The 26,684-nt window shown below is 44.9% G+C and overlaps 1 protein-coding gene across 1 annotated transcript in view; it reads left to right on the top strand.

The window, feature by feature from the left end:
- Positions 1-26,684, top strand: part of cacnb2b (calcium channel, voltage-dependent, beta 2b) — a 148,159-nt gene that overhangs the window by 104,681 nt on the left and 16,794 nt on the right. The window contains exons 8-12 of the mRNA XM_055884262.1: positions 9,682-9,740; positions 9,855-9,964; positions 11,582-11,590; positions 13,213-13,364; positions 20,703-20,798. Of these exons, the coding sequence (XP_055740237.1) occupies positions 9,682-9,740; positions 9,855-9,964; positions 11,582-11,590; positions 13,213-13,364; positions 20,703-20,798 (426 nt within the window). The remainder of the gene's footprint in view (positions 1-9,681; positions 9,741-9,854; positions 9,965-11,581; positions 11,591-13,212; positions 13,365-20,702; positions 20,799-26,684) is intronic.

The raw sequence follows: 26,684 nt of genomic DNA, 5'->3' as shown, positions 1-26,684 counted from the left end.
AAGACCAGCAGGCTAATGTTCCTATAGACCCAGTAAGACCAGCAGGCTAATGTTCCTATCCACTCAGTAAGGCCATCAGGCTGATGTTCCTATCCACTCAGTAAGACCAGCAGGCTAATGTTCCTATCCACTCAGTAAGACCAGCAGGCTAATGTTCCTATCCACTCAGTAAGACCAGCAGGCTAATGTTCCTATAGACTCAGTAAGACCAGCAGGCTAATGTTCCTATCCACTCAGTAAGACCAGCAGGCTAATGTTCCTATAGACTCAGTAAGGCCAGCAGGCTAATGTTCCTATAGACTCAGTAAGACCAGCAGGCTAATGTTCCTATAGACCCAGTAAGGCCAGCAGGCTAATGTTCCTAAAGACTCAGTAAGGCCAGCAGGCTAATGTTCCTATAGACTCAGTAAGACCAGCAGGCTAATGTTCCTATCCACTCAGTAAGACCAGCAGGCTAATATTCCTATAGACTCAGTAAGGCCAGCAGGCTAATGTTCCTATAGACTCAGTAAGACCAGCAGGCTAATGTTCCTATATACTCAGTAAGACCAGCAGGCTAATGTTCCTATAAACTCAGTAAGACCAGCAGGCTAATGTTCCTATAGACTCAGTAAGACCAGCAGGCTAATGTTCCTATAGACTCAGTAAGACCAGCAGGCTAATGTTCCTATAGACTCAGTAAGGCCAGCAGGCTAATGTTCCTATAGACTCAGTAAGACCAGCAGGCTAATGTTCCTATAGACTCAGTAAGACCAGCAGGCTAATGTTCCTATAGACTTAGTAAGACCAGCAGGCTAATGTTCCTATAGACTCAGTAAGGCCAGCAGGCTAATGTTCCTATAGACTCAGTAAGACCAGCAGGCTAATGTTCCTATAGACTCAGTAAGGCCAGCAGGCTAATGTTCCTATAGACTCAGTAAGGCCAGCAGGCTAATGTTCCTATAGACTCAGTAAGACCAGCAGGCTAATGTTCCTATAGACTCAGTAAGGCCAGCAGGCTAATGTTCCTATAGACTCAGTAAGACCAACAGGCTAATGTTCCTATCCACTCAGTAAGGTCAGCAGGCTAATGTTCCTATAGACTCATTAAGACCAGCAGGCCAATGTTCCTATAGACTCAGTAAGGCCAGCAGGCTAATGTTCCTATCCACTCAGTAAGACCAGCAGGCTAATGTTCCTATCCACTCAGTAAGGTCAGCAGGCTAATGTTCCTATAGACTCAGTAAGACCAGCAGGCTAATGTTCCTATAGACTCATTAAGGCCAGCAGGCTAATGTTCCTATAGACTCAGTAAGGCCAGCAGGCTAATGTTCCTATCCACTCAGTCAGGACCGGAGGGTAATGTTACAATCCACTCAGTAAGGCCAGCAGGCTAATGTTCCTATAGACTCAGTAAGGCCAGCAGGCTAATGTTCCTATCCACTCAGTAAGGCCAGCAGGCTAATGTTCCTATAGACTCAGTAAGGCCAGCAGGCTACTGTTCCTATCCACTCAGTAAGGCCAGCAGGCTAATGTTCCTATAGACTCAGTAAGGCCAGCAGGCTAATGTTCCTATAGACTCAGTAAGGCCAGCAGGCTAATGTTCCTATCCACTCAGTAAGGCCAGCAGGCTAATGTTCCTATAGACTCAGTAAGGCCAGCAGGCTAATGTTCCTATCCACTCAGTAAGGCCAGCAGGCTAATGTTCCTATAGACTCAGTAAGGCCAGCAGGCTAATGTTCCTATCCACTCAGTAAGGCCAGCAGGCTAATGTTCCTATAGACTCAGTAAGGCCAGCAGGCTAATGTTCCTATCCACTCAGTAAGGCCAGCAGGCTAATGTTCCTATAGACTCAGTAAGGCCAGCAGGCTAATGTTCCTATCCACTCAGTAAGGCCAGCAGGCTAATGTTCCTATAGACTCAGTAAGGCCAGCAGGCTAATGTTCCTATAGACTCAGTAAGGCCAGCAGGCTAATGTTCCTATAGACTCAGTAAGGCCAGCAGGCTAATGTTCCTATCCACTCAGTAAGGCCAGCAGGCTAATGTTCCTATAGACTCAGTAAGGCCAGCAGGCTAATGTTCCTATAGACTCAGTAAGACCAGCAGGCTAATGTTCCTATCCACTCTGTAAGGCCAGCAGGCTAATGTTCCTATAGACTCAGTAAGACCAGCAGGCTAATGTTCCTATCCACTCAGTAAGGCCAGCAGGCTAATGTTCCTATAGACTCAGTAAGGCCAGTAGGCTAATGTTCCTATCCACTCAGTAAGGCCAGCAGGCTAATGTTCCTATAGACTCAGTAAGGCCAGCAGGCTAATGTTCCTATCCACTCAGTAAGGCCAGCAGGCTAATGTTCCTATAGACTCAGTAAGGCCAGTAGGCTAATGTTCCTATCCACTCAGTAAGGCCAGCAGGCTAATGTTCCTATAGACTCAGTAAGGCCAGCAGGCTAATGTTCCTATAGACTCAGTAAGGCCAGCAGGCTAATGTTCCTATCCACTCAGTAAGGCCAGCAGGCTAATGTTCCTATAGACTCAGTAAGGCCAGCAGGCTAATGTTCCTATCCACTCAGTAAGGCCAGCAGGCTAATGTTCCTATAGACTCAGTAAGGCCAGCAGGCTAATGTTCATATCCACTCAGTAAGGCCAGCAGGCTAATGTTGCTATAGACTCAGTAAGGCCAGCAGGCTAATGTTCCTATAGACTCAGTAAGGCCAGCAGGCTAATGTTCCTATAGACTCAGTAAGACCAGCAGGCTAATGTTCCTATAGACTCAGTAAGGCCAGCAGGCTAATGTTCCTATAGACTCAGTAAGGCCAGCAGGCTAATGTTCCTATCCACTCAGTAAGGCGAGCAGGCTAATGTTCCTATCCACTCAGTAAGGCCAGCAGGCTAATGTTCCTATAGACTCAGTAAGGCCAGCAGGCTAATGTTCCTATAGACTCAGTAAGGCCAGCAGGCTAATGTTCCTATAGACTCAGTAAGGCCAGCAGGCTAATGTTCCTATCCACTCAGTAAGGCCAGCAGGCTAATGTTCGTATAGACTCAGTAAGGCCAGCAGGCTAATGTTCCTATCCACTCAGTAAGGCCAGCAGGCTAATGTTCCTATAGACTCAGTAAGGCCAGCAGGCTAATGTTCCTATCCACTCAGTAAGGCCAGCAGGCTAATGTTCCTATAGACCCAGTAAAACCAGCAGGCTAATGTTCCTATAGACCCAGTAAAACCAGCAGGCTAATGTTCCTATAGACCCAGTAAAACCAGCAGGCTAATGTTCCTATAGACTCAGTAAGGCCAGCAGGCTAATGTTCCTATAGACCCAGTAAGACCAGCAGGCTAATGTTCCTATAGACTCAGTAAGGCCAGCAGGCTAATGTTCCTATAGACTCAGTAAGGCCAGCAGGCTAATGTTCCTATCCACTCAGTCAGGACCGGAGGGTAATGTTACAATCCACTCAGTAAGGCCAGCAGGCTAATGTTCCTATAGACTCAGTAAGGCCAGCAGGCTAATGTTCCTATCCACTCAGTAAGGCCAGCAGGCTAATGTTCCTATAGACTCAGTAAGGCCAGTAGGCTAATGTTCCTATCCACTCAGTAAGGCCAGCAGGCTAATGTTCCTATAGACTCAGTAAGGCCAGCAGGCTAATGTTCCTATAGACTCAGTAAGGCCAGCAGGCTAATGTTCCTATCCACTCAGTAAGGCCAGCAGGCTAATGTTCCTATAGACTCAGTAAGGCCAGCAGGCTAATGTTCCTATCCACTCAGTAAGGCCAGCAGGCTAATGTTCCTATAGACTCAGTAAGGCCAGCAGGCTAATGTTCATATCCACTCAGTAAGGCCAGCAGGCTAATGTTCCTATAGACTCAGTAAGGCCAGCAGGCTAATGTTCCTATAGACTCAGTAAGGCCAGCAGGCTAATGTTCCTATAGACTCAGTAAGACCAGCAGGCTAATGTTCCTATAGACTCAGTAAGGCCAGCAGGCTAATGTTCCTATAGACTCAGTAAGGCCAGCAGGCTAATGTTCCTATCCACTCAGTAAGGCCAGCAGGCTAATGTCCCTATCCACTCAGTAAGGCCAGCAGGCTAATGTTCCTATAGACTCAGTAAGGCCAGCAGGCTAATGTTCCTATAGACTCAGTAAGGCCAGCAGGCTAATGTTCCTATAGACTCAGTAAGGCCAGCAGGCTAATGTTCCTATCCACTCAGTAAGGCCAGCAGGCTAATGTTCCTATAGACTCAGTAAGGCCAGCAGGCTAATGTTCCTATCCACTCAGTAAGGCCAGCAGGCTAATGTTCCTATAGACTCAGTAAGGCCAGCAGGCTAATGTTCCTATCCACTCAGTAAGGCCAGCAGGCTAATGTTCCTATAGACCCAGTAAAACCAGCAGGCTAATGTTCCTATAGACCCAGTAAAACCAGCAGGCTGATGTTCCTATAGACCCAGTAAAACCAGCAGGCTAATGTTCCTATAGACTCAGTAAGGCCAGCAGGCTAATGTTCCTATAGACCCAGTAAGACCAGCAGGCTAATGTTCCTATAGACTCAGTAAGGCCAGCAGGCTAATGTTCCTATAGACTCAGTAAGACCAGCAGGCTAATGTTCCTATCCACTCTGTAAGGCCAGCAGGCTAATGTTCCTATAGACTCAGTAAGACCAGCAGGCTAATGTTCCTATAGACTCAGTAAGACCAGCAGGCTAATGTTCCTATCCACTCAGTAAGGCCAGCAGGCTAATGTTCCTATAGACTCAGTAAGGCCAGCAGGCTAATGTTCCTATCCACTCAGTAAGGCCAGCAGGCTAATGTTCCTATAGACTCAGTAAGACCAGCAGGCTAATGTTCCTATAGACTCAGTAAGGCCAGCAGGCTAATGTTCCTATAGACTCAGTAAGACCAGCAGGCTAATGTTCCTATAGACTCAGTAAGGCCAGCAGGCTAATGTTCCTATAGACTCAGTAAGGCCAGCAGGCTAATGTTCCTATAGACTCAGTAAGACCAACAGGCTAATGTTCCTATCCACTCAGTAAGACCAGCAGGCTAATGTTCCTATAGACTCAGTAAGACCAGCAGGCTAATGTTCCTATAGACTCAGTAAGGCCAGCAGGCTAATGTTCCTATAGACTCAGTAAGGCCAGCAGGCTAATGTTCCTATCCACTCAGTAAGGTCAGCAGGCTATTGTTCCTATAGACTCAGTAAGGCCAGCAGGCTAATGTTCCTATAGACTCAGTAAGGCCAGCAGCCTAATGTTCCTATCCACTCAGTCAGGACCGGAGGGTAATGTTACAATCCACTCAGTAAGGCCAGCAGGCTAATGTTCCTATAGACCCAGTAAGACCAGCAGGCTAATGTTCCTATAGACCCAGTAAGACCAGCAGGCTAATGTTCCTATCCACTCAGTAAGACCAGCAGGCTAATGTTCCTATAGACTCAGTAAGACCAGCAGGCTAATGTTCCTGTCCACCCAGTAAGACCAGCAGGCTAATGTTCCTATAGACTCAGTAAGACCAGCAGGCTAATGTTCCTATAGACTCAGTAAGACCAGCAGGCTAATGTTCCTATAGACTCAGTAAGACCAGCAGGCTAATGTTCCTATAGACCCAGTAAGACCAGCAGGCTAATGTTCCTATAGACTCAGTAAGACCAGCAGGCTAATGTTCCTATAGACCCAGTAAGACCAGCAGGCTAATGTTCCTATAGACCCAGTAAGACCAGCAGGCTAATGTTCCTATCCACTCAGTAAGACCAGCAGGCTAATGTTCCTATAGACTCAGTAAGACCAGCAGGCTAATGTTCCTGTCCACCCAGTAAGACCAGCAGGCTAATGTTCCTATAGACTCAGTAAGACCAGCAGGCTAATGTTCCTATAGACTCAGTAAGACCAGCAGGCTAATGTTCCTATAGACTCAGTAAGACCAGCAGGCTAATGTTCCTATAGACTCAGTAAGACCAGCAGGCTAATGTTCCTATAGACTCAGTAAGACCAGCACGCTAATGTTCCTATAGACTCAGTAAGACCAGCAGGCTAATGTTCCTATAGACTCAGTAAGACCAGCAGGCTAATGTTCCTATAGACTCAGTAAGACCAGCAGGCTAATGTTCCTATAGACCCAGTAAGACCAGCAGGCTAATGTTCCTATAGACTCAGTAAGACCAGCAGGCTAATGTTCCTATAGACTCAGTAAGGCCAGCAGGCTAATGTTCCTATAGACTCAGTAAGACCAGCAGGCTAATGTTCCTATAGACCCAGTAAGACCAGCAGGCTAATGTTCCTATAGACCCAGTAAGACCAGCAGGCTAATGTTCCTATCCACTCAGTAAGACCAGCAGGCTAATGTTCCTATAGACTCAGTAAGACCAGCAGGCTAATGTTCCTGTCCACCCAGTAAGACCAGCAGGCTAATTTTCCTATAGACTCAGTAAGACCAGCAGGCTAATGTTCCTATAGACTCAGTAAGACCAGCAGGCTAATGTTCCTATCCACTCAGTAAGACCAGCAGGCTAATGTTCCTATAGACTCAGTAAGACCAGCAGGCTAATGTTCCTATAGACTCAGTAAGACCAGCAGGCTAATGTTCCTATATACTCAGTAAGACCAGCAGGCTAATGTTCCTATAGACTCAGTAAGACCAGCAGGCTAATGTTCCTATAGACTCAGTAAGACCAGCAGGCTAATGTTCCTATAGACTCAGTAAGACCAGCAGGCTAATGTTCCTATAGACTCAGTAAGACCAGCAGGCTAGTCTTTTTTAAATGTTTTTTTGGTCTGTAACTTGTCAATTTTGTTTTGTATTTAAACACAACTTTAAACATGTACATGATACTGCAGCAAAATTTCCCCATGGGGATAATAAAGTCAGTCAGTAGGTTGATTAATAACCTGAACCAGATTACAGGAATTGGTTACAGTGAGAAGCTTCCTCTTGTTAAACACCCTGGTAGGTTGATTAATAACCTGAACCAGATTACAGACACTGGTTACAGGGAGAAGCTTCCTCTTGTTAAACACCCTGGTAGGTTGATTAATAACCTGAACCAGATTACAGACACTGGTTACAGTGAGAAGCTTCCTCTTGTTAAACACCCTGGTAGGTTGATTAATAACCTGAACCAGATTACAGACACTGGTTACAGTGAGAAGCTTCCTCTTGAGCAGACAGCTTGATGAAAACCTGTCAATATTCAGGTCCCCAAGAAAGTAGACCTCTCTGTTTACATCACATACACTAAGCATTTCCCTCATATTATTTACAACTTCCTTTGTTGATATGAACTCTTTCAACCTACATTGCTTTTGTTTTATAGATGAGTATTGAATTGCATGCCCTCTAAAGGTACATTTAAACGTGTCCCATACAATAAGGGGCTCTGCTGTACCTATGTTAAGTCTGAAAAAGTCAGTTATAAATACTTCTGTCGTAGTTCTAACCAATTTATCATCTAGTAGGCTTTGATTACATTTCCAATATCCTCTCCCATGTGGAAATTCTGTAAGAGTAATATTTATGCCAATTATTTAATGGTCTGACTGCATTCTGTCCCCTACAACACATTTTAAATGTTTGGTGTCAAGTGAGAATGACATAAGAAAGTAGTCAATATGACTATCTTGATTGAGCCTCCTCCATGTATATCTCACTTGGTCAGGATATTTAAGCCTCCATATGTCCACTAATTCCATTATATCTGTGATATTCGTGATTTTCTCAAGTGCATGAGGGTGATAGTTGGTAGTGTGATTGCCTTTACACTCTATTGAGGTATTTAAAACCATATTATAATCTCCCACCATAATAATATAGTCTGAATTGCTTGTAGGCTTGATAAATTATCATATATATTTTCAAAGAAACGCAGTCATCATTATTTGGACCGTATGGATTAAACTTTCAGTGATACCCATCCCGGATCCGGGAGCATCCTCATCAAAAAAGCTGACTAGCATAGCCTAGCCTAACGGGACAGGGATATCATATAATATAATCTTCATGAAATCACAAGTCCAATACAGCAAATGAAAGATAAACATCTTGTGAATCCAGCCATCATTTCCGATTTTTAAAATGTTTTACAGCGAAAACACAATATGTATTTCTATTAGCTAACCACAATAGCCAAACACACAACCGCATATTTTCACCATGTTTCCACCGCATAGGTAGCTTTCACAAAACCGACCAAATAGAGATATAATTAGTCACTAACCAAGAAACAACTTCATCAGATGACAGTCTTATAACATGTTATACAATACATTTATGTTTTGTTCGAAAAATGTGCATATTTGAGGTATAAATCATAGTTTTACATTGCAGCTACCATCACAAATAGCGCTGCAATCGTGGTTATACATTGTGAATATGTAGCAACATTTTCCCAGAATGTCCGGAGATATTTTGGACACTCACCTAATCTGACATAAGAACTCATCATAAACTTTACATAAAAATACTTGTTCTATGGCAAATGAAAGATACACTGGTTCTTAATGCAACCGCTGTGTTAGATTTGAAAAAATAACTTTACCATAACATACAGCTTGCGTTATTGCGAGACAGCGCTCACCAAAACGGCGGAGAATAGGACTCAACATAAGGTAAATTCCCCAATTTGTAAGTCGCTCTGGATAAGAGCGTCTGCTAAATGACTTAAATGTAAATGTAAATTACGGACCTGCTTGGAGAATTTGCATATTCATATCAACATTATTGTTAATTAATATAAATCAGCCCTTTTGAGTTTCTTTACCCCTCGTCTTTTTTACACACAACTTCATCTAAAAGAATTGAATGAGATTCCTGTAAACAATAGATATATTGTATCTAAGGTAACATACATGTGATGGAGGAGTATCTAATGTAACATACATGTGATGGAGGAGTATCTAATGTAACATACATGTGATGGAGGAGCATCTAATGTAACATACATGTGATGGAGGAGTATCTAATGCAACATACATGTGATGGAGGAGTATCTAATGTAACATACATGTGATGGAGGAGTATCTAATGTAACATACATGTGATGGAGGAGTATCTAATGTAACATACATGTGATGGAGGAGTATCTAATGTAACATACATGTGATGGAGGAGTATCTAATGTAACATACATGTGATGGAGGAGTATCTAATGTAACATACATGTGATGGAGGAGCATCTAAGGTAACATACATGTGATGGAGGAGTATCTAATGTAACATACATGTGATGGAGGAGCATCTAATGTAACATACATGTGATGGAGGAGTATCTAAGGTAACATACATGTGATGGAGGAGTATCTAATGTAACATACATGTGATGGAGGAGTATCTAATGTAACATACATGTGATGGAGGAGCATCTAATGTAACATACATGTGATGGAGGAGTATCTAATGTAACATACATGTGATGGAGGAGTATCTAAGGTAACATACATGTGATGGAGGAGTATCTAATGTAACATACATGTGATGGAGGAGTATCTAATGTAACATACATGTGATGGAGGAGTATCTAATGTAACATACATGTGATGGAGGAGCATCTAATGTAACATACATGTGATGGAGGAGTATCTAATGTAACCTACATGTGATGGAGGAGTATCTAATGTAACCTACATGTGATGGAGGAGCATCTAATGTAACATACATGTGATGGAGGAGCATCTAATGTAACATCCTGTACATGTGATTAATTGTGTTTCTGTGTGATCCTAGGTAACAGACATGATGCAGAAAGCACTCTTCGACTTTTTAAAACACAGATTTGAAGGGAGGTGAGTTCTACAGGTTGCATTAATTGTGAATTTGATAAGAAATACAATAAACATCGTGTTTATCCAAACATTTTAACTTCAAATGAAATTTCACGCTTGCTCTGTATTTCTCAGAATTACTATAACTCGTGTGACTGCAGACATCGCTCTAGCGAAGCGGTCCATACTCAACAACCCCAACAAGAAAGCCCTGATGGACCGCTCAAACACACGCTCCAACCTAGGTGAGGTATCGGTTAACTATCTAACCCCAGCCCTAACCCGCTAATCTTCTAACCCTAACCCTAACCCTGATGGACCGCTCAAACACACGCTCTAACCTAGGTAAGGTCTCGGTTAACTATCTAACCCCAGCACTAACCCTCTAACCTAGGTAAGGTATCGGTTAACTATCTAACCCCAGCCCTAACCCTCTAATCTTCTAACCCCAGCCCTAACCCTCTAACCTAGGTGAGGTATCAGTTAACTATCTAACCCCAGCCCTAACCCTCTAATCTTCTAACCCCAGCCCTAACCCTCTAACCTAGGTGAGGTATCGGTTACCTATCTAACCCCAGCCCTAACCCTCTAATCTTCTAACCCCAACCCTAACCCTCTAACCTAGGTGAGGTATCGGTTACCTATCTAACCCCAGCCCTAACCCTCTAATCGTCTAATCCCAACCCTAACCCTCTAACCTTCTAACCCCAACCCTAACCCCAACCCTAACCCTCTAATCTTCTAACCCCAACCCTAACCCCAACCCTAACCCTCTAACCCTCTAACCCCAGCACTAACCCTCTAACCCTCTAATCCTCTAACCCCAACCCTAACCCTCTAACCTTCTAACCCCAACCCCAACCCTAACCCTCAAACCTTCTAACCCTAACCCCAACCCTCTAACCCCAACCCTAACCCTCTAACCTTCTAACCCTCTAACCCTCTAACCCTCTAACCCTAACCCCAACCCTCTAACCCCAACCCTAACCCTCTAATCTTCTAACCCCAACCCCAACCCTAACCCTCTAACCCCAACCCCTTAATCCTAACGGTGTCATGGTAACTAGCCTAGGTTAAAGTATGGGCTAACACACCTTCCACAGGAACTAACACAGTCGCTAACCTCACCAGAAAATATAACAGTTCATTTCCCTTTTGTTTGTCTAGTGCCCTGTGGGTCATAATGTTCACTAATAATGTGCTATGCTGGCTGGCTATTGATCAGTTACATGCACAGAAGATTATTGTTGATTTGGGGTTGGGTCTCAACATAATCAGAACATTTACAGCTACCATACTTTACAAAACAATATTATAGCAACTATACTTTACAATACAATATTATAGCAACTATACTTTACAATACAATATTATAGAAACCATACAGTGATTGGCCAGGATTACAAAATAAATATTACACCCAATCAGAACAGGTTTATGTTGGGGTAATGTATCATACCACATCAGAACAGGGTTTATAATGAGGTAATGTATCATACCCGGGTCCACCTGTCACCAGAGGGCAGCAGAGACCGTCCTAGAGACATTAATGACACTCAGTGTGTCCAATTTACTAATTATGATTTCCCTGTTAAAAGACGTCTTTTCTGTTGTCCTTTGCAGAAGCTTGAATTATTTACTTTTTTCGTTTGTTTCCTGAGTCAGTCTTCGAAACTTAGTGTTTGTTGGTTTTTCAGGTGTACTGTGATCTTGCGGCTTCCGAATCTCAGTAAAGCATTATGTTATGTTACACACTCAGAACAGGGTCTACAGTATATTGACTAACCCTAACTGTACGGTAGTGGGAAAGTAATTTACTTGGTTCTCTACACCCTGTCCCTCTCCTTGCTGTCTGGTTCCAGATACTGCTGGTATGTACAATGCTACTAATATAATATAATACATAGCCTGTGCTGTCCTGTAGACTGTGCTGTATAGAAACCCTACCACTAGTCTACCTGTAGACTGTGCTGTATAGAAACCTTACCACTACTTTGCCTCTGTACCAGGCGTTTTCAAAGTCTGAGACAGTGGGCCTCCCTGCAGAGGATGTAATGGGCATGTCATATATTTGTCAAATAAATAGTTGCACTGAAATTGTTACAGAACAACTTTTTATTTTTGGACAGTCAGTTCTGGTTGTAGGCATTATTAATCTCCTGCTCCTGGGCTAAAATCATGCTCTGCACATCTTAATTAACAACTGATATCCAGATAATCATTATTCAATTGAATAAAGTTTCTTTCTTGTTTTGATTATTCATGTCATTGCCTTTTTAAGAAACCATTTTTTAAATTTTACTAGGCAAATCAGTTAAGAACAAATTCTTATTTCCAATGACGGCCTAGGAACAGTGGGTTAAATGTCTTGTTTAGTGGCAGAATGACAGATTTGTACCTTGTCAGCTCGGGGATTTGACCTTGCAACCTTTCGTTTACAAGTCCACCGCTCTAACCACTAGGCTACCTCCCGTCCCTTTTAAAAAGCCATTTCCCTTTTAAGAACAAATTCTTATTTACTATGACGGCCTACCCTGGCCAAACCCGGACGACGCTGGGCCAATTGTGCGCCGCCCTACGGGACTCCCAATCACGGCTGGATGTGATACAGTCTGGAATCAAACCAGGGACTGTTGTGATGCCTCTTGCACTGCCTTAGACCACTGCGCCACTCGGGAGCCCAAAGCAGTTTCTATGGCTACATTTAAAAAGGGGCTTTCCAGAGCTAACACGTTTATTTCTTAACTCTTAAAATTGCAAGAGTTGCATCATTTAAAAAACGCAACTACAAACTGAGTTTCTAGCATGGTTGGGGCAATAATGCAACAGAGCTCTTAAAGTGGCTCTGGCTTCTTAAAGTGGCACGGGCTTCTTAAAATGTCTCTGGCTTCTTAAAGTGTCACGGTCTTCTTAAAGTGTCACGGGCTTCTTAAAGTGGCACGGTCTTCTTAAAGTGGCACGGTCTTCTTAAAGTGGCACGGTCTTCTTAAAGTGGCACGGTCTTCTTAAAGTGGCACGGTCTTCTTAAAGTGGCACGGGCTTCTTAAAGTGGCACTGGCTTCTTAAAGTGGCTCTGGCTTCTTAAAGTGGCACTGGCTTCTTAAAAGGGCACTGGCTTCTTAAAGTGGCAATGGCTTCTTAAAGTGCACTGGCTTCTTAAATTTAACTGACTTGCCTAGTTAAAAGGTTAAATATGTGTTTCCCCCATGATTGTAACTATAAACAGGCTTTATGTTATTTCATTTATTGGAGAACCGAATACAGTTTGACTTGTCTTTCCTTTCACACATTCCTTGAAACTCTTTGGCACACCCCTGGGAAGTGTCTCACACTTTGAAAACCTCTAGACTGTGCTGTATAAAAGGACACCGTCGATGTGATCATTTATCTTATAACATTTAGATATGTCAGGGCTTGTTGAGAAGGGTTAGGGTTTGTTTAGAGGGTTAATTGTTGGAGGTTTTAGTGACCAGCATGCTCCATGTCTCTGCAGCCCAAATCCAGGGGGAGGTGGAGCGGATCTTTGAGCTAGCCCGGAGCTTACAACTGGTGGTGCTGGATGCAGACACAGTGAACCACCCAATACAGCTATCTAAAACATCGCTGGCCCCCATCCTGGTCTACATCAAGGTGTCCTCCCCCAAGGTAAGCTTCCTCAAAGCTGGGTTAGTAAAGGTACCACACAGCTGGGTTAGTAAAGGTTCCACACAGCTGGGTTAGTAAAGGTTCCTCAAAGCTGGGTTAGTAAAGGTCCTTTATAGCTGAGTTAGTAAATACACTTCACATCTAGGTTAGTAAAAGGTTCTATAAAGCTGTGTGAGTACATTTGTTATACAGCTGGGTTGGTAAAGATTCTGTGCAGCTGGGTAAGTAAAGGTCTTTCACAGCTGGGTTAGGAAAGGTTCCATACAGCTGCGTTAGTAAAGTTTCTGTACAGCTGGGTTAGAAAAGGTTCCTGACAGCTGGGTTAGTAAAGGTTCCTGACAGCTGGGTTAGTAAAGGTTCCTGACAGCTGGGTTAGTAAAGGTTACTCACAGCTGGGTTAGTAAAGGTTACTCACAGCTGGGTTAGTAAAGGTTCCTGACAGCTGGGTTAGTAAAGGTTCCTGACAGCTGGGTTAGTAAAGGTTCCTGACAGCTGGGTTAGTAAAGGTTCCTGACAGCTGGGTTAGTAAAGGTTACTCACAGCTGGGTTAGTAAAGGTTCCTGACAGCTGGGTTAGTAAAGGTCTTCACAGCTGGGTTAGTAAAGGTCTTCATAGCTGGGTTAGTAAAGGTTCCTGACAGCTGGGTTAGTAAAGGTTCCTGACAGCTGGGTTAGTAAAGGTTCCTGACAGCTGGGTTAGTAAAGGTTACTCACAGCTGGGTTAGTAAAGGTTCCTGACAGCTGGGTTAGTAAAGGTCTTCACAGCTGGGTTAGTAAAGGTCTTCATAGCTGGGTTAGTAAAGGTTCCTGACAGCTGGGTTAGTAAAGGTTCCTGACAGCTGGGTTAGTAAAGGTTACTCACAGCTGGGTTAGTAAAGGTTACTCACAGCTGGGTTAGTAAAGGTCTTCACAGCTGGGTTAGTAAAGGTTACTCACAGCTGGGTTAGTAAAGGTTACTCACAGCTGGGTAAGTAAAGGTCTTCATAGCTGGGTTAGTAAAAGTTCCTGACAGCTGGGTTAGTAAAGGTTACTCACAGCTGGGTTAGTAAAGGTTACTCACAGCTGGGTTAGTAAAGGTCTTCACAGCTGGGTAAGTAAAGGTTCCTGACAGCTGGGTTAGTAAAGGTTACTCACAGCTGGGTTAGTAAAGGTTCCTCACAGATGGGTTAGTAAAGGTTCCTGACAGCTGGGTTAGTAAAGGTTCCTGACAGCTGGGTTAGTAAAGGTTCCTGACAGCTGGATTAGTAAAGGTTCCTGACAGCTGGGTTAGTAAAGGTTCCTGACAGCTGGGTTAGTAAAGGTTCCTGACAGCTGGGTTAGTAAAGGTTCCTGACAGCTGGGTTAGTAAAGGTTCCTGACAGCTGGGTTAGTAAAGGTTCCTGACAGCTGGGTTAGTAAAGGTTACTCACAGCTGGGTTAGTAAAGGTTACTCACAGCTGGGTTAGTAAAGGTTCCTCACAGCTGGGTTAGTAAAGGTTACTCACAGCTGGGTTAGTAAATGTCTTCATAGCTGGGTTAGTAAAGGTCTTCACAGCTGGGTAAGTAAAGGTTCCTGACAGCTGGGTTAGTAAAGGTTACTCAGCTGGGTTAGTAAATGTCTTCATAGCTGGGTTAGTAAAGGTCTTCACAGCTGGGTAAGTAAAGGTTCCTGACAGCTGGGTTAGTAAAGGTTACTCACAGCTGGGTTAGTAAAGGTCTTCATAGCTGGGTTAGTAAAGGTTCCTGACAGCTGGGTTAGTAAAGGTTCCTGACAGCTGGATTAGTAAAGGTTCCTGACAGCTGTGTTAGTAAAGGTTCCTGACAGCTGGGTTAGTAAAGGTTACTCACAGCTGGGTTAGTAAAGGTTCCTGACAGCTGGGTTAGTAAAGGTTACTCACAGCTGGGTTAGTAAAGGTTACTCACAGCTGGGTTAGTAAAGGTTCCTCACAGATGGGTTAGTAAAGGTTACTCACAGCTGGGTTAGTAAAGGTTCCTCACAGCTGGGTTAGTAAAGGTTACTCACAGCTGGGTTAGTAAATGTTACTCACAGCTGGGTTAGTAAAGGTTCCTCACAGATGGGTTAGTAAAGGTTCCTCACAGCTAGGTTAGTAAAGGTTCCTCACAGCTGGGTTAGTAAAGGTTCCTGACAGCTGGGTTAGTAAAGGTCTTCATAGCTGGGTTAGTAAAGGTTCCTGACAGCTGGGTTAGTAAAGGTTCCTGACAGCTGGGTTAGTAAAGGTTCCTGACAGCTGGGTTAGTAAAGGTTCCTGACAGCTGGGTTAGTAAAGGTTCCTGACAGCTGGGTTAGTAAAGGTTCCTCACAGCTGGGTTAGTAAAGGTTCCTCACAGCTGGGTTAGTAAAGGTTCCTGACGCTGGGTTAGTAAAGGTTCCTGAGAGCTGGGTTAGTAAAGGTTCCTGACAGTTGGGTTAGCAAAGGTTCTACACAGCTGGGTTAGTAAATTATTCTATACTGCTGGGTTTATACATTTTCAATACAGCTGGGTTAGTAAAGGTTCCTGACATCTTGGTTAGTAAAGGTTCTACACAGCTAGTTTCGTAAAAAGTTTGATGCAGCTGGGTTAGTAAAGGTTGCTCACAGCTGGGTTAGTAAAGTTTCTAAAACGGCAACCTCCTAAAGGTTCTACACAAACTCCATACAGCATCACACACAGCCCCAACGCTAGAACACTGCAACTGTCACGCCCTGACCTTAGAGAGCCTTTTTATGTTTCTATTTGGTTTGGTCAGGGTGTGATTTGGGGTGGGCATTCTATGTTTTGTTTTCTATGATTTTGTGGTTCTATGTTTTGGCCGGGTATGGTTCTCAGTCAGGGACAGCTATCTATCGTTGTCTCCGATTGGGAACCATTTTAGGTAGCCCTTTGTCCTCCTTTCGTGGTGGGTAGTTGTATTTGTTTGTGGCACTATAGCCCTTAAGCTTCACGGTCGTTTTTGTATGGTTTATTGTTTTGTTGGCATCATTTTAAATAAAGGGAAAATGTACGCTTACCACGCTGCGCTTTGGTCCTGTTCTTTCATGCAACGATTCAATCCACGTCATCAGAATGCGCAGCTGAACATTGTATGCTGGTAAACACTCGGTTTGATATTTTTGATTGAAACAAAACCGATATTCATTAAATACGAATACAGATGTTGTTTTTGCATGGATTCCGCGAACAGACAGGTGTAAGCCTGCTTGACTGAGACGCTAAGCTGTTAGCCATCAAGCTAACGTAGTTGGTACTAGATGAGTTTTGTAATGGAGCCCTCTGTCTGGAGAAATAAATGAATGGTTCCAGCGCTGTAGGAGCTGTATCTATTAGGCTTTGTTTCGGGAGAAACCGGACCACTCGGAGTTCCATTGCGGCAATTATTTACTTGCCGAGGATTATAGGCTTGGGGTGGCTTCATTGATAACGCAGATTGCCAGCCTACGTAAGAAACTGGGGAAAACTCAGAGTGGAATGTTTAAATTTTCTACGCTGGTGGCTGGACGGCGTTCGCTCTTGTTGGATGCATCTCCGCCTTGTCGTTTGTTGTTATCCAACTGGCCGGTTATGCCCGGAGCTCCCCCATCTGATAGCAGAGTAGAAGGAGCTCAGCAAGAGGAGCAAGACAATCAACAATGGTCGCATGTCACGAGCCGTGGAAGCCAAAGAGACTTCCCGCAAAGCAATCTACACTCCCAACGAGAGGCCCGGAGAGCTGAACAAACAGCGAATAGTTTTGTCGTCCTGGAGCCTGATCTTCCTGTGCCTTTGTCGCTGGGGGTGCCTGTATCTGCGATCGCAGTGCCTACAACTACGAAGTTGATGTCGACAACCTTCCGTCCCTGCTCTGGATCAATTGGGGCTTCTCCATCTGTTGGAGGCCACAGGCGTCGGGAGCAACGGGTTCAAGTTGTAGTGCCTTACGCCTGTCCATAAAGGGTTCTCCTGGGAAGCGTCGGAGTTGGCGGATTTCCTCGTCCTTCTCGCCAGCCGTGATTCTGGGAAGCTCCATGGTAAGAAATGTGACCGTTCCCGGTGCAAAAACAATGTCCTATCCCGGAGCTCGAGTAAATTGCATTACTAAGCTGCTCCTGAATGTTCTACATCAGGACATGGAAATCGATTCTATCATAGTCCATGTGGGTTTTAATGACATTATGAGGGCAGTGCTGAACAGTTGAAACTGGATTTCAAAGAGCTGATTGACTCTGCTAGACATTAATAAAAGACCCATCATACCTGGCCCTGTGCCCTCTCTGATCATACCTGGCCCTGTGCCCTCTCTGATCATATCTGGCCCTGTGCCCTCTCTGATCATACCTGGCCCTGTGCCCTCTCTGATCATATCTGGCCCTGTGCCCTTTGTCCTCTCTGATCATATCTGGCCCTGTGCCCTCTCTGATCATATCTGGCCCTGTGCCCTCTCTGATCATACCTGGCCCTGTGCCCTCTCTGATCATACCTGGCCCTGTGCCCTCTCTGATCATATCTGGCCCTGTGCCCTGTGTCCTCTCTGATCATATCTGGCCCTGTGCCCTCTCTGATCATATCTGGCCCTGTGTCCTCTCTGATCATATCTGGCCCTGTGCCCTCTCTGATCATACCTGGCCCTGTGCCCTCTCTGATCATATCTGGCCCTGTGCCCTCCCTGATCATACCTGGCCCTGTGCCCTCTCTGATCATATCTGGCCCTGTGCCCTTTGTCCTCTCTGATCATATCTGGCCCTGTGCCCTCTCTGATCATATCTGGCCCTGTGCCCTCTCTGATCATACCTGGCCCTGTGCCCTCTCTGATCATACCTGGCCCTGTGCCCTCTCTGATCATATCTGGCCCTGTGCCCTGTGTCCTCTCTGATCATATCTGGCCCTGTGCCCTCTCTGATCATATCTGGCCCTGTGCCCTCTCTGATCATATCTGGCCCTGTGTCCTCTCTGATCATATCTGGCCCTGTGTCCTCTCTGATCATATCTGGCCCTGTGCCCTCTCTGATCATATCTGGCCCTGTGCCCTCTCTGATCATATCTGGCCCTGTGTCCTCTCTGATCATACCTGGCCCTGTGCCCTCTCTGATCATATCTGGCCCTGTGCCCTGTGTCCTCTCTGATCATATCTGGCCCTGTGCCCTCTCTGATCATATCTGGCCCTGTGCCCTCTCTGATCATATCTGGCCCTGTGCCCTCTCTGATCATATCTGGCCCTGTGCCCTCTCTGATCATATCTGGCCCTGTGCCCTCTCTGATCATATCTGGCCCTGTGTCCTCTCTGATCATATCTGGCCCTGTGTCCTCTCTGATCATATCTGGCCCTGTGCCCTCTCTGATCATATCTGGCCCTGTGCCCTCTCTGATCATATCTGGCCCTGTGCCCTCTCTGATCATATCTGGCCCTGTGCCCTCTCTGATCATATCTGGCCCTGTGTCCTCTCTGATCATATCTGGCCCTGTGTCCTCTCTGATCAAATCTGGCCCTGTGTCCTCTCTGATCATATCTGGCCCTGTGTCCTCTCTGATCATATCTGGCCCTGTGCCCTCTCTGATCATACCTGGCCCTGTGCCCTCTCTGATCATATCTGGCCCTGTGCCCTCTCTGATCATATCTGGCCCTGTGTCCTCTCTGATCATATCTGGCCCTGTGTCCTCTCTGATCATATCTGGCCCTGTACCCTCTCTGATCATATCTGGCCCTGTGTCCTCTCTGATCATATCTGGCCCTGTGTCCTCTCTGATCATATCTGGCCCTGTACCCTCTCTGATCATATCTGGCCCTGTGCCCTCTCTGATCATATCTGGCCCTGTGTCCTCTCTGATCATATCTGGCCCTGTGTCCTCTCTGATCATATCTGGCCCTGTACCCTCTCTGATCATATCTGGCCCTGTGTCCTCTCTGATCATATCTGGCCCTGTGTCCTCTCTGATCATATCTGGCCCTGTGTCGTCTCTGAATCGTGTCTCTGAATCGTGGCATTGAGCGCTTTAGCAGGATTCTTTCTCTTCACAACTGCTACGTGATAATTGCAGTTCAATGGGAGTAAATGTTGAAAATTTCAATACCTTTTGGGAACAAAACACGTTTTATAAGGAGGATGATCCACCCAAATCGTGTAGGATCCTGGATCCTTTCACAGCATTATAAGGCTGCGTTGAGACAATGACTTATCAATGACCATGACTCCATTTATAACGATGTGCGCTGAGAATCGGGAAGCATGTTCAGGGAGTGAATACATACAAATAAAGGGCAGGTAATCAAGGAGGTGATGGAGTCCAGGTGAGTGTCATTATTTGCGTAATGCTGGTGACAGGTGTGCGCCCTAACGAGCAGCCTGGTGACCTAGAGGCCGGAGAGGGAGCACACGTGACACCATTTTGTTGCTCCCAGCCTATAGACAGAAACTAAAACAGGAAACGCCTGTGCTCAGGTCTATTCAATGCTAGTCTGACCAATCGGATTCCATGCTTCAAGATTGTTTCGATCACGTGAAGTGGGATATGGTACGGGTAGCCTCAGACAGTAACTTTGACGTATACGCTGACTAAGTGATGTTGTATCCACTATGGCAATTAAAACCTTCCTGTCACAGCCGTTAAAAGAAGAGGACCAAGGTGCAGCGTTGTAAGCGTACATTTTCTCTTATTTATTAGAAAAGACGCCGAACAAAACAAGAAACAAAAACAAACCGTGAAGCTAAAGGCGTTGTGCCCTAAACAAAGGCAACTTCCCACAAAGACAGGTGGGAAAAAGGGATACCTAAGTATGATTCCCAATCAGAGACAACGATAGACAGCTGCCTCTGATTGAGAACCACACCCGGCCAAACACAAAGAAATAGAAAACATAGAAATAAAGAAACTAGAATGCCCACCCTAGTCACAACCTGGCCGGGTGGGGCAACAACGCTAGGCTACCTGCTGCCCCTTAACCTGCTTATGGAGCAGTGGGGACTGTGAAGCAACACCAACATAGGCAGACACACACACACACACACACATACACACATACACACACACACACACACACACACACACACACACATACACACATACACACATACACATACACACACACACACACGATAGCATAAGCACTATACACATATGTACACATGGATTTTGTACTGTATTTATGTGGTAGTGGTGGAGTGGGGGCCTTAGGTCACACAGTCTGAATTTATTGTAATGTTTTAAAATTGTATAAACTGCCTTAATTTTTGCTGAACCCCAGGAAGAATAGCGATCCATAATGAATAGAAATACAAATACGGCTGGGGTAGTAAAGGTTCTATACATTAAAGATAGGATGTATATGTTAATTTCACCCTTGGTCTCTTCTGCTCTTCCTCTCTACCTCTTGTCTTCTGTTTTCCAGGTGTTATCAAGGCTGATCAAGACCAGGGGCAAGTCTCAGACCAAGCATCTCAATGTCCAGATGGTGGCTGCAGACAAGCTGGCCCAGTGCCCAACGGTGAGAGTAACCTAATCACAACAACCATAACCCTACCATAATAACCCTAACCCAAAGCTTACCCTCCCCTAACTGTCCCAGTGTCCCATGTTGAGAGTAACCTTAACCCTAACCATAATAACCATAACCCTAACCTAACCGTAATAACCATAACCCTACCATAATAACCATAACCCAAACCTAACCATAATAACCATAACCCTAACCTAACCGTAATAACAATAACCCTAACCCTAACCCTAACCCAAACCCTAACCTAACCGTAATAACAATAACCCTAACCCAAACCCTAACCTAACCGTAATAACAATAACCCTAACCATAATAACCCTAACCTAACCGTAATAACAATAACCCTAACCCAAACCCTAACCTAACCGTAATAACAATAACCCTAACCATAATAACCCTAACCTAACCGTAATAACAATAACCAATAACCAAACAATAACTTTTTAAATCAGCAGATGTCACAAAGTGCTTATACAGAAACCCAGCCTAAAACCCCAAACAGCAAGCAATGCAGTCTGGTTTTTAACCTGGACACACTTTTGACCATTACTTTGTCATTCAAAGGTTGATTGAAATACACCTGGAGCAGGCTTCTTGCAAGTGGTTTGAGAATGATCTGTCAGACAGGATACATTGTGTGATTTCTAAAGGTGTCAAGTGTAACGTCCTGGATGTTACACAATGTGGACCGCAGGGGTCAGTATTGGAACCAATTCCTTTTTACTCTTTATATATACTGAACAAAAATATAAATGCAACATGCAACAATTTCTAAGATTTTACTGAGTTACAGATCATGTAATGAAATCAGTCAATTGAAATAAATTCATTAGGCCCTAATCTATGGATTTCACATGACTGGGAATATAGATATGCATTTGATACTGTACCTTAATAAAAAGGTAGGGGAAAACCAGTCAGTTTCTGGTGTGACCACTATTTGCCTCATGCAGCACAACACATCTCATTTGCATAGAGTTTATCAGGCTCTATGCAGGCCATGGAAGAACTGGGACATTTTCAGCTTCCAGGAAGTGGACAGATCCTTGCGACATGGCGCCGTTCATGCTGAAACATGAGGTGATGGCGGCGGATGATGAATGGCATGACAATGGGCCTCAGGATCTCATCACGGCATCTCTGTGCATTCAAATTGACATCGATAAAAATGTAATTGTGTTCATTGTTCGTAGCTTATACCTTATACATTCCATAACCCCACCGCCACCATGGGGCACTCTGTTCACAACGTTGACATCAGCAAACCGCTCGCCGACACAATGCCATACACATCGTTGCTTTATTCCGGGACAATGTGGACCGCCCAGACTTTCAATGTAGCGACTATTTGCTTGCAGAGGACTACAGGGGAAAAGTGCCTACTCTTAGCAAACAGGTAGCAAACCTACACAACCTACTGGGGAATCCTACACAAGCTACTGGGGAATCCCACACAAGCTACTGGGGAATCCCACACAACCTACTGGGGAATCCTACACAAGCTACTGGGGAATCCCACACAAGCTACTGGGGAATCCTACACAAGCTACTGGGGAATCCCACACAAGCTACTGGGGAATCCTACACAAGCTACTGGGGAATCCCACACAAGCTACTGGGGAATCCTACACAAGCTACTGGGGAATCCTACACAAGCTACTGGGGAATCCCACACAAGCTACTGGGGAATCCTACACAAGCTACTGGGGAATCCATGCCCACCTACTGTTTCTTTCTCTTCCAACGCAGTAGCCGGACGCCGCTCTGGCCTGGTAGAAGTGTCACCGCCGTGGCGGCTCTCCCCAGCCGACTGGCCGGTACTCTGCAGGGACCCCTGCCAGAAGGGGTCTCCCCCTTGCCTGGAGAATGGAGTTGGTGGGATGCTGGTGGAATCCTGGTCCCGTGTGGCTGGTGCTTGCAATACCAGAGTTGTGGGTTTGATTCCCACAGGGGACCAGTATGATAAGAAAAACGTATGAAAATGTATTCACTTGCTATTGTACGTTGCTCTGGATAAGAGTGTCTGCTAAGTTAAAAAAAATACAAATAAAATGTAAATGCTCCTGGATGACTTGGTGGAAGTTCCTGTTCTTGATCCTATAAACCAGCCATGGAGCTATGTCACTTGCCATGGAAATCAAAAACAGTGTCCTCTGGCAAAAGGGGCCTCCTTGGAGATGTTAAGCCTGGACTGGACAGACACTAGAAACAACTTTGCTGCACTGGATCCAGAGGCTCTGGAGGCTTTTGATTCAAGATTGGATCCGGAAGTTCCTCTGTTCTGTCTTCCTCTCTGGTGGCTTCTAACTCGGGTTCCTATCCTCAGGGCTCATACCCTCATCAGACCGTGAGGCTGTCTGAGACTCCCGCCTGTTCATCATCCACAATGGATACTGCAGCTGGCTCTCGGGCCCCACCACCCTTTGGTCCTTGAGGGGATTGCGAAAGAACAGCCAAACCTCCTCAGCAGTTGCACCGGCTGTCGTCATCGGCAGTTTGATGATAAGAAACATCCTGGTTCTTGGTGGAAAACCTCGGTCCTGGAGCACGAGTGCAGGACATTACTGCTTCCAACCATTCTGCTGTTGTAGTCCACGTGGGTTCAAACATCATTACTTCTGAAATTGGATATTAAAGAACTGATTCTAGAACTGAAAGATTCCAAAAAGGGGGAATTATTACTGGTCCGGTACCATCATTGGGCCGCGGGTTTGAAAGATGCAGCAGGCTGCTGGCATTCCACACTTGGCTAAAAGATTACTGTAGCTTTGTTGGAATTACTTTTATAGATAACTTTGACACCTTTTGGAAACAGAAGATGATCTACAGGAATTGATGGAGTCCATCCGAATAATATTAGCTCCTGGACTCTGTCCACGCATTTCAATGATCCAAGCCCAGCTCAGTTAAACCCTACCATTGTGTCGCTGAGTTGTCATAATGAAAGCTGAATTACTTGATCTAAAGTGCAGAAGTATGAAGAATAATATTTTTAGAATGGGAATAAAGGAAAACTATCATTCAACGGAGGAAAAAGTAAAGGTGTTCATGAAACGTAATCTCAAGATGACGGATGAACAGTTTTTCAAAGGGCTCACCGTTTTCTCGGTGGCAGAGTGGAGGGAAGGCCCCGTCCAATCGGAGCAGTGCTAACTCACTACAAAATGCATTGTTACAACAGGGTAGGGAACTGAAGAACACACCGTTCTCTATTAATGAGCAAATTCCCCTTTAAAAATGAGAGACGGCGTGCCCTGTACCCCACTTTCTAAAGGATCTGAGCAGAGAAGCAGAATGTTTGTCTCGTGGGCGATAAATTGTATGTAAATAACCAAATGTTCCGGGACTCTAAGATTACAATGTGGCTGTGAGTGATAGCTACCTCCTGCTGAAGTACTCCCCGATATACAGTGCATTTGCATTGCATTACACAGTATAATTATGGATTCATTTGTTTAAAACATGTATATAATTCATTTTTTATTCATGCAGTATGGAATCCGTGGACTATGTGCACTTAAAATAAGGTTGGATTTATGGTAATGAAAAAATGGGTAAGATTAACTCATCTTTTTTTATTTAAGCAATATGGAACTTCGGATTATATGGACTTAAAAATCAGGTTTTGATTTAGGGGAAGGAGAATATGGGTATGGCTGACTATCTGGATGACTGACCCCTGCCTGCCCTTGACCTGTCTTTTGCCTGCCCCTGTTGGATTAATAAACTGTTGTTACTTCAACGTTGTCTGCATCTGGGTCTTACCTGAAACGTGATAGTACGAACTGGCCATGACTGACCCATCAGACCCGGGCCAGCTGCGCAACGCCATCTCCTCCCAAGGAGCCACCAAAGGTAGACACAAGGAACTGCTTCGTGGCCTTATGGAGGGGGTCCAAACGTTGGCGGGTTGTCTGGGAGGCAGCCTACCATGGTGGTAACCTCACAGCCCCTCAGTAACTCAGCTTCACCACAGCTCCCATCTTGGTTCATCCTGACCCTTCCTGTCAGTTTGTGGTGGAGGCCGATGCTTCTGATGTAGGAGTGGGGGCGGTCCTGTCCCAGCGTTCTTCCCTGGACCTGAAGCTTCATCCCTGTGTCTTCTTCTCCCACCGCCTCAATGCCAAGGAGAAAAACTATGATGTGGGGAATTGTGAGCTTCTTGCAGTGAAGATGGATTTGGAGGAATGGAGGCACTGGATGGAAGGGGCAGAACATCCGTTCATTGTGTGGACCGACCGCAAAAACTTGGAGTATCTCCACATCGCCAAACACCTTAACTCCAGGCAAGCCAGATGGACCCTGCTATTCACACGGTTCACTTCTCCCTCTCATATCGGCCAGGATCCACTGTTTCCAGAAGGTGTCAAAGTTATCTATAAAAGGGATTGCAACAGAGTTACAGGTGTGTAATGCCAGTAGCCTTTGAAACCCGCGGCCCAACAATGGTACCGGACCTGAAAGAGTTGGCCGCTTTTTGGAATCTTTCAGTTCTGGAATCAGTTATATCAGTCTCTATCACCCTGTATCAGTCTGTATCATACTAGCAGTCTGCATCAGTCTGTATCACCCTGTATCAGTCTGTATCCCCCTGTATCATACTAGCAGTCTGTATCAGTCTGCATCACCCTGTACCAGTCTGTATCACCCTGTATCAGTCTGTACCAGTCTGTATCCCCCTGTATCATACTAGCAGTCTGTATCAGTCTGTATCAGTCTGTATCCCCCTACATCAATATGTACCAGTTCGTATCAGCCTATAGCACCCTGTATCCATCTGTATAAGTCTGTATCCCACCTCTATCAGTCTGTATAAGTCTGTATCACCCTCTATCAGTCTGTATCAGTCTGTATCACCCTGTATCACCCTGTATCATACTAGCAGTCTGTATCAGTCTGTATCACCCTGTACCAGTCTGTATCACCCTGTATCAGTCTGTATCACCCTGTATCATACTAGCAGTCTGTATCAGTCTGTATCAGTCTGTATCACCCTGTACCAGTCTGTATCACCCTGTACCAGTCTGTATCACCCTGTATCAGTCTGTATCACCCTGTATCATACTAGCAGTCTGTATCACCCTGTATCAGTCTGTATCACCCTGTATCATACTAGCAGTCTGTATCAGTCTGTATCAGTCTGTATCAGTCTGTATCAGTCTGTATCAGTCTGTACCGGTCTGTATCACCCTGTACCAGTCTGTATCAGTCTGTATCAGTCTGTATCACCCTGTACCAGTCTGTATCACCCTGTACCAGTCTGTATCAGTCTGTACCAGTCTGTATCACCCTGTACCAGTCTGTATCAGTCTGTATCAGTCTGTATCACCCTGTACCAGTCTGTATCACCCTGTACCAGTCTGTATCACCCTGTATCAGTCTGTATCACCCTGTATCATACTAGCAGTCTGTATCACCCTGTATCAGTCTGTATCACCCTGTATCATACTAGCAGTCTGTATCAGTCTGTATCAGTCTGTATCAGTCTGTATCAGTCTGTATCACCCTGTACCAGTCTGTATCACCCTGTATCAGTCTGTATCAGTCTGTATCATACTAGCAGTTTGTATCACCCTGTATCAGTCTGTATCACCTTGTACCAGTCTGTATCACCCTGTATCATACTAGCAGTCTGTATCATACTAGCAGTCTGTATCAGTCTGTATCACCCTGTATCAGTCTGCATCAGTCTGTATCATACTAGCAGTCAGTATCACGCTGTATAATTTTTAATCACCCTGTATCAATCTGTAGCACCCTTCTCCTCCTATCTGTCTGTATCCTCCTGTATCGGTCTGTATAACCCTGGTCTATGCCTCTCCATGCTGAATCTGTCCTGGTTATCTGAGATTACGTTCTTTCTTTCCATCCTGT

The sequence above is a fragment of the Salvelinus fontinalis genome, chromosome 26 (assembly GCF_029448725.1).
Source record: "Salvelinus fontinalis isolate EN_2023a chromosome 26, ASM2944872v1, whole genome shotgun sequence".
Taxonomy (NCBI): Eukaryota; Metazoa; Chordata; class Actinopteri; order Salmoniformes; family Salmonidae; genus Salvelinus; species Salvelinus fontinalis.
This window is presented reverse-complemented; position numbering and strand designations above follow the sequence as displayed.